We start from the raw sequence: 12740 nt of genomic DNA on the forward strand, positions 1-12740 counted from the left end.
ATATTACATGAAAGAAAGGAATATATTAGCCACCTTAGTCCTTATATATTGTTACCATTGTTGTGAACATGTCTGGCAGGTGATTCATGATGACAATGCTTAATTCTTTACCAGATGAAGTCAAATGTCAGTGCACGAGGCCAAACTGATTCACCTTTTGTAGGTGGGGTTTATCTTATGAGGCAAAGGGATGAAAATCTGAAAAAAAGATCAGGAATCAAAAGAAATAAATGGTTTTATGTACTTACTGTTTTTAAGTATTTTTAATTTGTAATAAATCAGTATTAAATAATTATAAACATGTGAAATCCCATTTAATGTGCCTTAGCTTGAATAACAATGAAGATCTTTGTCATTAAAAGTATTCTTGCAGTAAAATGCATTTAAATATGTTTAATGTTTGTGATTTTGTCTTCAAAAGAAATAATATCAGCATTTTTAATGTTGAGGTCAAATGTGTCAGGTCATAAAAGCGCGGTTCAGTCATTAATTCACGCTAGTTAGCCATTGCCTTTGAGTATTTTATTAGGTGTGGTGTAAACTACCGCTGGTACAACATAAAAATATTCTCCAATTAATTTTTTCCTGTTAAAAGTTCAATAGCTTCTCCCCTTTATATTGGACAAATGAAAACATCTTGAGGGGCTGAATGACGACACCGAGCTTGTTCATCAGCTGGTGATAAAAGCCTCCTAAAGCGATGTACACACATGTATACAAATCTTTTCATGACTATTTCAGTCAGTTTAAGAGTAAAACATCTCATGAGAAAAATACATTTTCAAGTCAATGCCACTTTTCTCTTTTTTACAAATGCAGTGAAGTTCACAGTTTTTAGCACAAGAATTAAGTGTGCTCATTATTACCTGAAGAAAATCTAACAGTACTGGAGATCCAACATGAGAACAAAAACATCAAGTTATCTCCATTTCCCTCCACCAAAGAGGTAGCACCCTGCCAAGAACAAAGGAGTTTTCTGTCCAGGCTACAGCGGGAGATGAGAATATGGCTGCACCCTCCACTCACACTGGAGTCTCCACCTCCCCACAGTCTGTGATGGTGATCCTTTTGGCGGGTCGCCCGGACCTTGAACCGTAGGACTCCACTTTCTTGACCACATCCATTCCTTCCTTCACGCAGCCAAACACAACATGCTTGCCGTCCAGCCTAAGTGAACGAGAGGTTTGTTTTAATACTGCTGCGTCAGACAGTGAGATGATCCACGATGACTTGTCTCTTTATGCTGCGCTGAAAATCTGTTCCTGCACCGACTGTCGTTTTAGGACACCGTTTAAGTATTTCTGCTGCTGTTATGTCATAATACACAAGTTTTCTTGTGAGGAAGGCTTCAGGTAAATGATCAAGTTCTTCACAAACCGATTCATTTCACGTGAGCTAAAACCAACATGATCACCAACGCCTACCATTCAGTTTTAGTGGTGCAGATAAAAAACTGGGACCCGTTGGTGTTGGGTCCAGCGTTGGCCATGGACAAGATGCCTAGAAGAAACAAAATAAACTACATTCAGCTAAATCAATGGCAGAAAACATGTGTGATCACATTTTTAACATACATCAAGGTTTGATAGTTTAGCAAAAAACAAAACGTAATAATTCAAGTACTTTCAAGGTGAGTTTAAGATTTTACAGCAAATTAATTTGATGGTTTACTCAAACAGAACTTTTATTCTCAAAATGACTTAACTTTCTAACAATTAAAATGCAACCCGTTTTAAAATCTTTAAAATATCGCAGTAAAATTCAAGGACTTCAAGCACTGTGTTCAGTTCAACAGATTAGCATGAAGCAGCTACCCTTATGAATGAGCTGCTTTTTATCAGTCAGTGGTTTTTCAATTAACAGTTGCACAAATGTGCCACCTAATGGTAAAGCATGGGCATAACAAAACAGCGTTTGACCTAATGCTTATGAAAAGCAACAAAAAATATATATAAAATAAATAGTCTTAAAAAAATTGGTCCATTTCTTTTAACACAGCATAATGTGACCTAGAAAATAACCAACACAAAAGAAACTTATGCAACAGGGTGGTTTTAGTTGGCCGAGAAGCTTTACGACAGGGTGGAGGAGACGACGCTGAGAGAGGCTGTTATGTAGTCTGATAAGTTTGGTTTTAATTTGCCCGAATCTAACCAGATGGAAGAAAGCCCGTAAAGACGAGTCCAGGCTGGGTGGGGTCTATAAAAAAAATAACACCTGGCCTTATTTAGGAAACGGCCAGTTAAGACACAAAGAGGACCTGGTTTCATTTCAGTGACCTGTTCTGCTGTCAAGTCCTTTTTGTTCTCACCGGCGCAGAAGATTAACCACTTTGTAGATAGATCAGATGTACCAGCCATTTAATTTTGGTTGGAGAATATGTAAGAACTGTGATGTCCGTGGCTTCATAACAGCAAACAAGTTGATCTGAAAATGCCAACCCTGCACAATTGAGTTGTTTGTTGTGAAAAGCATTATAGCATTGATTGTTGCATCTTTTGAAAGCCTGGAGGGAAATTTCTCTGTAGAAATTATATTAGTCATTTTCATGTTTGTTTACAAATGTATTCAAGAGTGATTACCAGGCCCAGTGTGCTTAAGTTGGAAGTTTTCATCTGGAAACTTCCATCCGTAGATGGACTTTCCTCCAGTTCCATTGTGGTTGGTGAAGTCGCCACCCTGAAGCCACAAAGCGGATCAATGCAATCCAACTGTAACAACTGGATGGAACATAAACACATGTGGCAAGGTGGAGAAACATTTCTCCACCTTGCCACACCCACACGAAAATGTTAAAAAGCTACCTGACACATAAATTGGGGAATAACTCTGTGGAAGATTGATCCCTTGTATCCAATGCCCTTTTCTCCTGTGCAAAGGGCTCTGAAGTTTTCTACAGAAAAAGAAAAAACAATCTAAATATCAGCAAGTCTCAACAGGCTTAGGATGATTCACCGGCATAATGGTGTGGCTGATTACTGCAGAATTCTTCTTAAACCTCAAATACCTTCATGTAAAAAACATGTAGTGTCTGCAGGTTCAAACACAAAGTGTTTCCACTTCAAATAACAGCTAAGCAGGTTTTACTGCAACCTCAGCATATCAGTTAAAATCACTACATACAAAGCCAGGTATTTCATGCCTTTATTTGTTATAATTATGGTTTACGGCTTATGGAAACCTCACATTCACAATCTCAGACTGTTAAAATATTGTGAAAATGTTCATTATTCTAGACTAAGTGTCACACTCTAATCGGCTAATTAATCCATAACACCGGCAAAGGGTTCCTGCGCCTTTAGATGGTCTCTCAGTCTAAGCTGGATTACTGAAATACATTTTCTTTAGCAACATATTCTCATTTTTTGAGTCTCACCTGTCAGCATCTAGCCATTTAGGACAAAAATAGAACCATACCTGCTGTTTTTGGCACAACATCCGCGTTGAGCTGCAAAATAAAAAAAGCCCAACAGTAAATATTCTCCAAATAAAACTACCTAAATCTATTTCAAATGACTTCTGAATGTGGAGGCTACATGACACGAATTAACCGTCCTGCTTTTACGACCTTGTCTTTTTTTTCTTCTTACCTCAAAGGTTACTCTGCCAAGCGGCTCGTTGTCCGCAGCAATGTCAAAGAAAACCGTTGGGTTTTTAGTAGCCGACGCGGTCCCGTTACCGTACAGACGAAAGGCGGTGGACGCCAGAGAACAAAACTTCATCCGGTTGGACAACATCATTTTTAAAATAAACGTTACCGTTATTCAGATATTAGGATCCAGTCTTCAAAGTTAATGTGACACACACTTATGACAGGAAACAGGAAGCAGAAGATGAGGGTGCTTCTTCTTCGATGGTTTTAAACAGCAAGCGGTGTTGATTGGCTAGAAGGGCTCTCCTACGATAGGCTATTTCATGTTAGAGGAAACAGTTTTCCTTCACTGCTGTGTTTTTAAGTTTACAGCCAGATCTTGAGGACTTTTTTTAAAAAGAAAATGTGAACTCATCGCTATAATAAACATATTTTCTTGTTTTGCAACAAACTTGTTTCCGTTTCTTTCATAAAAGAACCTGAAAAATGTCAAATGTGAACTTGTAATAAATCTTGTTGCATTTTATCACACTGTTAGACCGACTTTTTATATTTATTTAGCTCTATTGGGGTTATCATATTCCTTAATTATTAGGCTATACTATGTCTTCACTTTAATAGGTTGAGGCTATTTACAAGTTAGTGCACATCTCTCATCATCAGACTAAATGTTTGTCATTTAATCAAAAATTACGTTCAAGCTGACTATGATTTAGACCTATTTCTCACCCGTTTTCATTATTCTAGAAACGAAACAGACCTGATGCACACAACTGGGAAGAATAGGGCAGTTTTATTAAATTTCATACCCAGGTAAGGCACATATGTGTATCCTAAGTACTCTAATGCTTGAGAGCCAAGAGATATAAAGTAAGTCCAACTGTTTGATAAAAACAACAGAACAAACTCCTGAAGCAGCTGCATCTCACGTGACACGATGTGACATGATGGATGAGTGCATGTCTGGTCAGAAACACTCCTCTACCACAGTGAATCGTGTGGATTCAGACGGCTCATTCTTTATTGTTCTACAGGTAAACTATAACATGCAGAGCACAAAATGTCTAAACAATTTATACTAAAATTTCCAAGATTTCCATAAAACTGTTTATTGATTGACAAACTACGTTGTTATGGCTAATGTAACACAAAATCATTACATAAAAAAATGTCTATTCTCAGCAGCACAGGTTGACCTACATCCATCCACCAGGGACATGGGGACCCAGTATGAGGAGAGTGATGTGTTGCGGCACCTTTATCATCGCCAGTATCGTCACTTGAGCCCCTAGATGACCAGGATGAGAGCTACGATCCATTTGATGAATCTGAACCCATGTCTGTTGATAACTTCTTATCAGATGATGGATCTTTAGAGGATGAACCAGGCTGGTTGATTAGTGCTTGTTTGGTTTTAAAAATAGAACGCAAATGAAATGTGAAGTATGTTAATGATCTGTTTTCATTCTCAGCCAAAATCCACAGGCAAACAAATACATTGTTTGCCACAGCGAGCTGATGGAGCTGTTCTGCACCTGCATTTGTGGAGAACGAGCAGAGGCCAGTATTGCCAAGAAGTCTGGAACCTTCATAGAAATTCAGCAGGTTGGTCGAATATGTGTTTGTTCAAAAGTAACTATCCGTATTTTCACCCCATTTTTAAATTTACACCCAGTTTCGTTTATTTGTTTATTTGGTTGTGTGTTTATTCCAGAAATGTGATCTGTGTGGTTACAACAGATCCTGGCGAAATCAGCCCATGCTCCACAAAAACATGCTAGCCTGCAACCTTCTCCTTTCTGGGGCCATGCACTTCACATGGTGTATGGTATCTCAGACTTTACGGATGCTGTCGCTAGGAGGTGTACAGACTATTTCAGCGGGAAGTTATTTTAGACATCAAAGGGTGTACTCAATTTCGTCCATCATTTTGGCTTGGGAAGAACAGCAGTCAGCTTTAATGCTACAGCTGAAGGAATACGGTAGTGGTATGATGTTGTCTGGTGACTGCAGATCTGACAGCCCTGGTCACTGTGCAAAATATGGTTCCTACACACTCATAGAGGAGAGACTAAACAAGGCAATTGATGTACAGCTTGTGCAGGTATGCAGACAAATGTATATTTCATCCAAACTTAAGTGGTAGTGAATTTAACCGTTTTGTGTTATGTGTGTTTTTCATCTATTACTTTAGAGTTCTGAGGTTCCAAACAGCTCCTGGTGTGAGCTTGAGAGGCTGAAGAGGAGCATCAGGCTCTTCTCAGATAATGACATTAGTGTCGATGTACTTGTAATGGATCGCAATCGACAGGTTGCAAAGTGGGTCAGAGAACAACTTGGACCCCAAGGAACAAGGCACTTCTATGATGTCTGGCATTGTGGAAAGGGTAATATTTTAATATGTTTCACCATTACAGATGTATGATGCAGAAAATCACCTTTTTTTGTGTTACAGTTTAAATGCTCAGTTAGTTTCTTTTAGGAATGCACAATATTTCTGTATAACTTTTCCAGGTCTGGCCAAGAAACTGGACACTGTCAGCAGAGAGAGCGGTTGTGAGGATTTGGCATCGTGGAAACAGTCCATTGTTAACCACCTCTACTGGACAGCAGCATCCACACCCGACGCAAATCCAGATTTAATGGAAGCTAAGTGGAAGTCACTGGTGAACCATGCACACGACATTCACAAACATGGAACACAAGTGTTTCCATTGTCTCCACCCTCCACTGGTAGGAAAGGACCGGAACAAACAATGGCTAATTCCAGGTAACTGATGGACACACCCTAGGATAAGTTATATAATTATGTGTGATTTATTTCAATGTATCTTTTGGTGACCGACAGGATCAAGTGTAGCAGTTAAACTGGAACAAGTAGCATGCCAGTCGTTGTTTGTGAAAGATGTCAGACAGCTTTCACCATAGCATCAGACATATTCACTCGAAGCATTCCACTCCCTGATCCTGAAATTTGCTCCGAAGCATACGGGGTTCTCGTACCTCGGCATGTACACTAGGCAAACGTTATTTAGCATGTGTGTGTGTGTGTGGACTTGTGACCATGTTTTTTTTTCCTGTTTCTCTATTTCAGATTGCTGCTGGCTGCTCTTCATTATGACAGCAATGGCAACAGAGACATTGCCAGAACCAAGGCTGTTGTGGACAGATATGCAGTGTGCCATCTACGCTTTAAAAAAGGTGGATGGTCTGTGCAGCCAGTCAAAGATAAACCGACTTTGTCATGTTGTGAGCCAGGAGGAGGTTAGGACCCAAAGATGTAGAGACTCCAGATGACACAGGGTAGGTAGAAAAAACGTAAAAATCCTTTATTACAGAGTAAATCCAAAAGAGGCAGGTAGCCAAAAACCCAAATCCAAAAAGTCCTAATAACAAAACCTAAAGAAATCCAAGACTGCAAAAGACCATGAGCGATTCAAATACCTAGAGAGGGGAACGAGACAAGCTGATACAAACAATGACCCAACAACACACTGAGACGCAGACAGGGTTAAATACACTGGGGCAGGATGAGTGGGAGATAAGCTGCAGGTGCGTGGGGAAAGAAACCTAGTGAAAACAATTAACTAATCAGGGAGAGGAGAGAGAGCTGAGGAGGAGAAACTAACATGGCTTAAGAATACAAACAAACCTAAAGACAAGAAGAGCAAGATAAATAACTAATGATCTACGGAGGAAGGAGAACTAAAAAACCGGTGGGGAAAGAAACACACTAAAAGAGACTAATACAAAATACAGAGGGGTGACTAGGGAAGACCAACGGGAGCACAGGACCTGGGGAGGATACCTGGGAGGGAGAACCTGGAGGGGCTGCAGACCAGGGGACACATGAGGAACACAAGGAGACACATAAGGGGATCCTAGAGGGGGATGGAGCACACAAGGAGACGCATGAGGGAGACACAGACGCAGACCATGACAGTAGCCCCACCAATACCAGATGCCCACAAGACCACAGAAAAACAAAAGACAAGGGGGCCAGGGACCAGAGGAGTATGGGGGGCCGGTGACGGGGAACCAGGAACCGGGACCGGGGAAGTCTAGGGGGCCGGCGACAGGGAACCAGGAGCCGGGACCGGGGGAATCTGGGGGGCCGGCAACAGGGAACCAGGAACCGGGACCGGGGGAGTCTGGGGGGCCGGCGACGGGGAACCAGGAGCCGGGACAGGGGGAGTCTGGGGGGCCGGCGACGGGGAACCAGGAGCTGGGACCGGGGGAATCTAGGGATTGACGACTCTGGAGGAGGAAGATGAAGATACGTGGACCCTGGAGGAGGAAGGAGAGGGGACTCTGGAGGAGGACAAGGAAGGGACCCTGGAGGAGGACGAGGACTCTGGAGGGGGACGAGGAAGGGATGAAGACTCTGGAGGAGGACGAGGAAGGGACGCAGACTCTGGAGGACGACGAGGAAGAGACGAGGAGGCCGTATATACTGGAAGGGACTCTGGAGACGGGGACACAGGGAACTCTGGAGGAGGGTGAAGAAGGGACAAAGACTCTGGAGGGGGATGAGGAAGGGACAAAGACTCTGGAGGGGGATGAAGTCTCTGCAGGTGAAGGGGACGAAATCTCTGCAGGCGAAGGGGACTCTGGAGGATGGAGGATCAGCAATCAGCCTTCACCTCGGGCATAATTAAGCAGAGCAATTCAGGGAGACACAGACCGAATCTGGTGATCTCCTTAGCTGTGACTGTTTGAAATTTAGTAATTGGTCTAGATCTTTAGTTTGTTTATAGTTATTGAGCTGTGGGCCCTTGTTTTTTTTTTTTTTTTTTTTTGCTTTAACAGTTTTCATATTTAAAATTAGGTTAGTGTGTTTACACTCCCTCATTTAACATTTTGTATAAACTTGTATATATAAACCTTTTGTAAAGTAAAACATTCATACCATCACTGAACACCTCATTATTTTACACACGCTGTGGGGCAGCAGTAGCTCAACAGGTTGAGCGGGTTGTCCAGTAATCGGAAGGTTGCAGGTTCGATCCCAGCTCCTGACAGAGAATACTGCTGTTGTGTCCTTGACACTTAACCGTTGCCTGCTGGTGGTGGTCGTAGGGACCGGTGGCGCCTGTGCTCGGCAGCCTCGCCTCTGTCAGTGCGCCCCAGGGCAGCTGTGGCTACATCGTAGCTCATCCCCACCAGTGTGTGAATGTGTGTGTGTGTGAATGGATGAATGATACACTGTAGTGTAAAGCGCTTTGGAGTCCTTACTCTGAGAGGCGCTATACAAGTGCGGGTCATTTATCATTTATCATTTAAATGGTTAGCAACAGTGTTCAAGCCGATGGCCCGCTACATGAGGGCACCACAGCTCAGCAGAACATCACTGTAGCTTCTTCTGGGGAGAAAAACACTCAGAGAAAAATCAAGTTAACAGCTGAAATTGCAGGAAATAATACAGTTAAAGAGCAGATTGTAGAAGAAAGTAGTGGAGTGTGGAAAGTGGTCAGTGTGTCCTCCAGCAGTCAAAGCCTATTGTAGCGACATGAATGGCCTCATATTTGTGACCCAAAGGTCACACTTCCCCAGCTGGGTCAAGCTGTAACTTTTGTTCCACAGATTATCCATCAGGAGCCGTGCAGTCTGTTAAACATCATCTTTTATCTGTCTGCTGTTCCGTCCCAAGATGAAGGACACTTCAAGATTTTAAAATAATAATTTTAATAAACTGTTTTTACTGTTTATTACAGTCATATGATAATCATCATAAATAATCATCATGGTTCAGTATAAATGGATTTAATTACTGAAATGACTTATTTTCTTTGGATTAATAATAATTATTATTGATGATAATCAGTAATGTGTGATCAGTAACCAGAAGGTCATTCGCACATGTACACATCATGCAGAACTGAATCCAGGGTAAAGTTGACTTGCTCTCACATGTCTTTGCTCCATAACAACAAGCTTTCTGACGCTGAGAGGGCATGTTCTGAGGTTTTGTTAAAACTAAAATCTCCGCAGCTCAAGTTCAGTTCTTGAACCAACCAGAGGACGAGGGTCGGCTGCCTGAGCCTCAACTAAGCTGTTCTGTCACGCCGATAGAATTGCTCCGAATAAACGCACCTGTAACCAACTGACGCAAAACTCCGTCAGAGTTATTGATTTTGAGACGCAAATAGTTTCATCAGTCATTGTGACCCGGAGACATCTCAGGACCGATTTGAGTCGCACTAAGGTCCTTCTACCAACCTCGTGCTCAGAGGAAACCATCTCCACCTGACATCTCGGATCCACAGAGGGTCTCCTGAACTGGGTGAGGCAGACACTTTCCGACAGATGGCGTCTGATGCTGTTCTCTCTAAGAAACCACTCAGTTAGCTGCAAAACAATATTTTTCACCCAGAACGTGTTTCTCTCTCTGAAAGAAATCATCCTTGTCGTCTTCCTCCGCTTATCTGGGTCTGGGTCGCGGGGGCAGCATCCCAACTAGGGAGCTCCAGACCGTCCTCTCCCTGGCCTTCTCCACCAGCCTTTTTCACCAGCTCCTCCGGCAGGACCCCAAGGTGTTCCCGGACCAGAATGGAGATGTAACCTCTCCAACGTGTCCTGGGTCGATCCGGGGGCCTCCTGCCGGCAGGACATGCCAGAAACACCTCCCCGGGGAGGCGTCCAGGAGGCATCCTGACCAGATGCCCAAACCACCTCAACTGGCTCCTTTCGATCCGGAGGAGCAGCGGTTCTACTCCGAGTCCCTCCGGAATGTCCTTGCTCCTCACCCTATCTCTAAGGCTGAGCCCAGCCACCCTACGGAGGAAACTCATTTTGGTCGCTTGGATCCGCAATCTTGTTCTTTCTGTCATTACCCAAAGCTCATGACCATAGGTGAGGATTGGGACGTAGATCGACCGGTAAATCGAGGGCCTGGCTTTCTGGCTCAGCTCCCTCTTCACCACGACAGATCGGCTCAGCATCCGCATCACTGCAGATACTGAACCAATCCGCCTGTCGATCTCCAGATCCCTCCTACCCTCACTCGTGAACAAGAACCTGAGATACTTAAACTCCTCCACTTGAGGTAGGACCTCTCCCCCGACCCGGAGTAGGCAAGCCACCCTTTTCCGGTCGAGAACCATGGTCTCATATTTGGAGGTGCTGATCCTCATCCCAGCCACTTCACACTCGGCCGCAAACCTACCCAGCAAGAGCTGAAGGTCAGAGCTGGATGAAGCTAGGAGGACCACATCATCCGCAAAAAGCAGAGACGAGATTCTCCTGCCACCAAACTCGACACACTCCACACCACGGCTGCGCCTAGAAATTTTGTCTATAAAGGTAATGAACAGAACCGGAATCCAGCCCTCACTGGGAACAGGTCCGACTTACTACCGGCTATGCAGACCAAACTCACGCTCCTCTGATAAAGGGACTGAATGGCCCTTAACAGAAAGCCACCCACCCCATACTCCTGGAGCGTCCCCCACAGGGTGCCCCTGGGGACACGGTCATAAGCCTTCTCCAAATCCACAAAACATGTGTTGGGCAAACTCCCATGCCCCCTCCATCACCCTTGCAAGGGTATAGAGCTGGTTCACAGTTCCACGGCCAGGACGAAAACCACATTGCTCCTCCTCAATCTGAGATTCAACTGTCGATCGGACCCTCCTCTCCAGTACCTTGGAGTAGACCTTTCCAGGGAGGCTGAGAAGTGTGATCCCCCTATAGTTGGAACACACCCTCAGGTCACCCTTCTAAAAGATGGGGATCACCACCCCGGTCTGCCACTCCACAGGAACTGCCCCCGATAACCACGCAATGTTGCAGAGACGTGTCAACCATGACAGCCCTACAACATCCATAGCCTTGAGATACCCAGGACAAACCTCATCCGCCCCTGGGGCTCCGCTGCTGTGTAGTTGTTTGACTACCTCAGCAGCTTCTGTCCCCGAGATTGGACAGTCCATCCCCAGGTCTCCCGGCTCTGGTTCCTCCTCAGAATGCACATAGGTGGGATTGAGGAGCACAGACCGGCCACGCCCTGTAGGCCTCCTTCTTCAGCCTGACGGCTCCCCTTACCTCTGGTGTCCACCAGCGGGTACGGGGTTTGCCACCACGACTGGCACCGGCCACCTTGCGACCACAGCTAGCAACAGCCACCTCAACAATCAACCAGGTGGTGATCAGTTGACAGCTCCGCTCCTCTCTTCACTTGGGTGTCCAAAACAGATGATACGACCACAAAGTCTATCATCGACCTGCGACCTAGGCTGCCCTGGTACCAAGTGTACCGATGGGCATCCTTATGTTTGAACATGGTGTTCGTTATGGCCTAACTGCGGCTTGCACAGAAGTCCAATAACGAAACACCACTTGAGTTCAGATTAGGCAGGCTGTTCCTCCCAATCACACCACTCCAGGTCAAGCTGTCATTGCCCACATGAGCATTGAAGTCCCCCAGCAGGACAATGGAGTCCCCTGATGGAGCACTATCTAGCACTTGTCCCAGGGACTCCAAAAAGGGTGGGTACTCTGAACTCATATTTGGCCCATAAGCACAAACAACAGTCACGACCCGTTCCCCGACCCGAAGGCGCAGGGAAGCTACCCTCTCATCCCCCAGGGTAAACCCCAACACACAGGCAGAGAGTCTTGGGGCTAACAAAAAGCCAACCCCAGCCCTCCGCCTCTCACCAGGAGCAACTCCAGCAAAGGAGAGTGTCCAACCCCTCTCAAGGGCTTGGGTTCCAGCGCTAATGCTATGTGTCGAGGTGAGTCCGACTATATCAAGCCAGTACCACTCAATCTCTGCCACAAGCTCCTGCTCCTTCCCCGCCAGCGAGGTGATGTTCCATGTCCCAAAAACCAGTTTTCTTGTCCGGGGATCGGACCGCCAAGGCTCCTGCCTTGGTCTGCCACCCGATCCACATTGCACCGGAGCCTTCCTTTTCCTCCTGCGGGTGGTGGGTCCACAGTTGGATGAGTCCATGTATACGGTTCGGGCTGGGCCCGGCCGGGCCCCATGGGTGAAAGCCCGGCCACCAGGCGTTCGCTCACGGGCCCAAACCCCAGGCCTGGCTCCAGGGTGGGACCCTGGTAACCCTCCGGGCCGGGTACAGTGATCCCTCGTTTATCGCGGTAGATGCGTTCCAGACCTGGCCGCGATAGGTGAAAATCCGCGAAG

General features: G+C 45.1%; 1 protein-coding gene across 1 annotated transcript; it reads right to left on the minus strand.

Moving 5' to 3' along the window:
• Positions 1–500: 500 nt before the first annotated feature.
• On the minus strand, positions 501–3854 carry ppifb (peptidylprolyl isomerase Fb). Its single transcript, XM_015963063.3, has 6 exons — positions 3591–3854; positions 3418–3448; positions 2805–2893; positions 2583–2679; positions 1425–1500; positions 501–1167 (listed from the first exon to the last, which is right to left on the minus strand). Exons 1-6 carry the CDS (start codon positions 3738–3740, stop codon positions 1023–1025), a joined length of 588 nt encoding a protein of 195 aa, XP_015818549.3. The 5' UTR covers positions 3741–3854; the 3' UTR covers positions 501–1022.
• Between the last annotated feature and the right edge of the window lie 8886 nt (positions 3855–12740).

This window comes from Nothobranchius furzeri, chromosome 16 (genome assembly GCF_043380555.1).
Source record: "Nothobranchius furzeri strain GRZ-AD chromosome 16, NfurGRZ-RIMD1, whole genome shotgun sequence".
NCBI classification, from domain to species: Eukaryota; Metazoa; Chordata; class Actinopteri; order Cyprinodontiformes; family Nothobranchiidae; genus Nothobranchius; species Nothobranchius furzeri.

Excerpts from the sequence above, each read along its gene's own strand:
- ppifb (XM_015963063.3), bottom strand. The coding sequence starts at position 3,740 with ATGATGTTGTCCAACCGGATGAAGTTTTGTTCTCTGGCGTCCACCGCC. Across the intron at positions 1,501-2,582 it reads ACTTAAGCACACTGGGCCTG|GCATCTTGTCCATGGCCAAC; the intron begins GTAATCACTCTT and ends TGTTTCTTCTAG. Across the intron at positions 1,168-1,424 it reads TGCACCACTAAAACTGAATG|GCTGGACGGCAAGCATGTTG; the intron begins GTAGGCGTTGGT and ends TCGTTCACTTAG.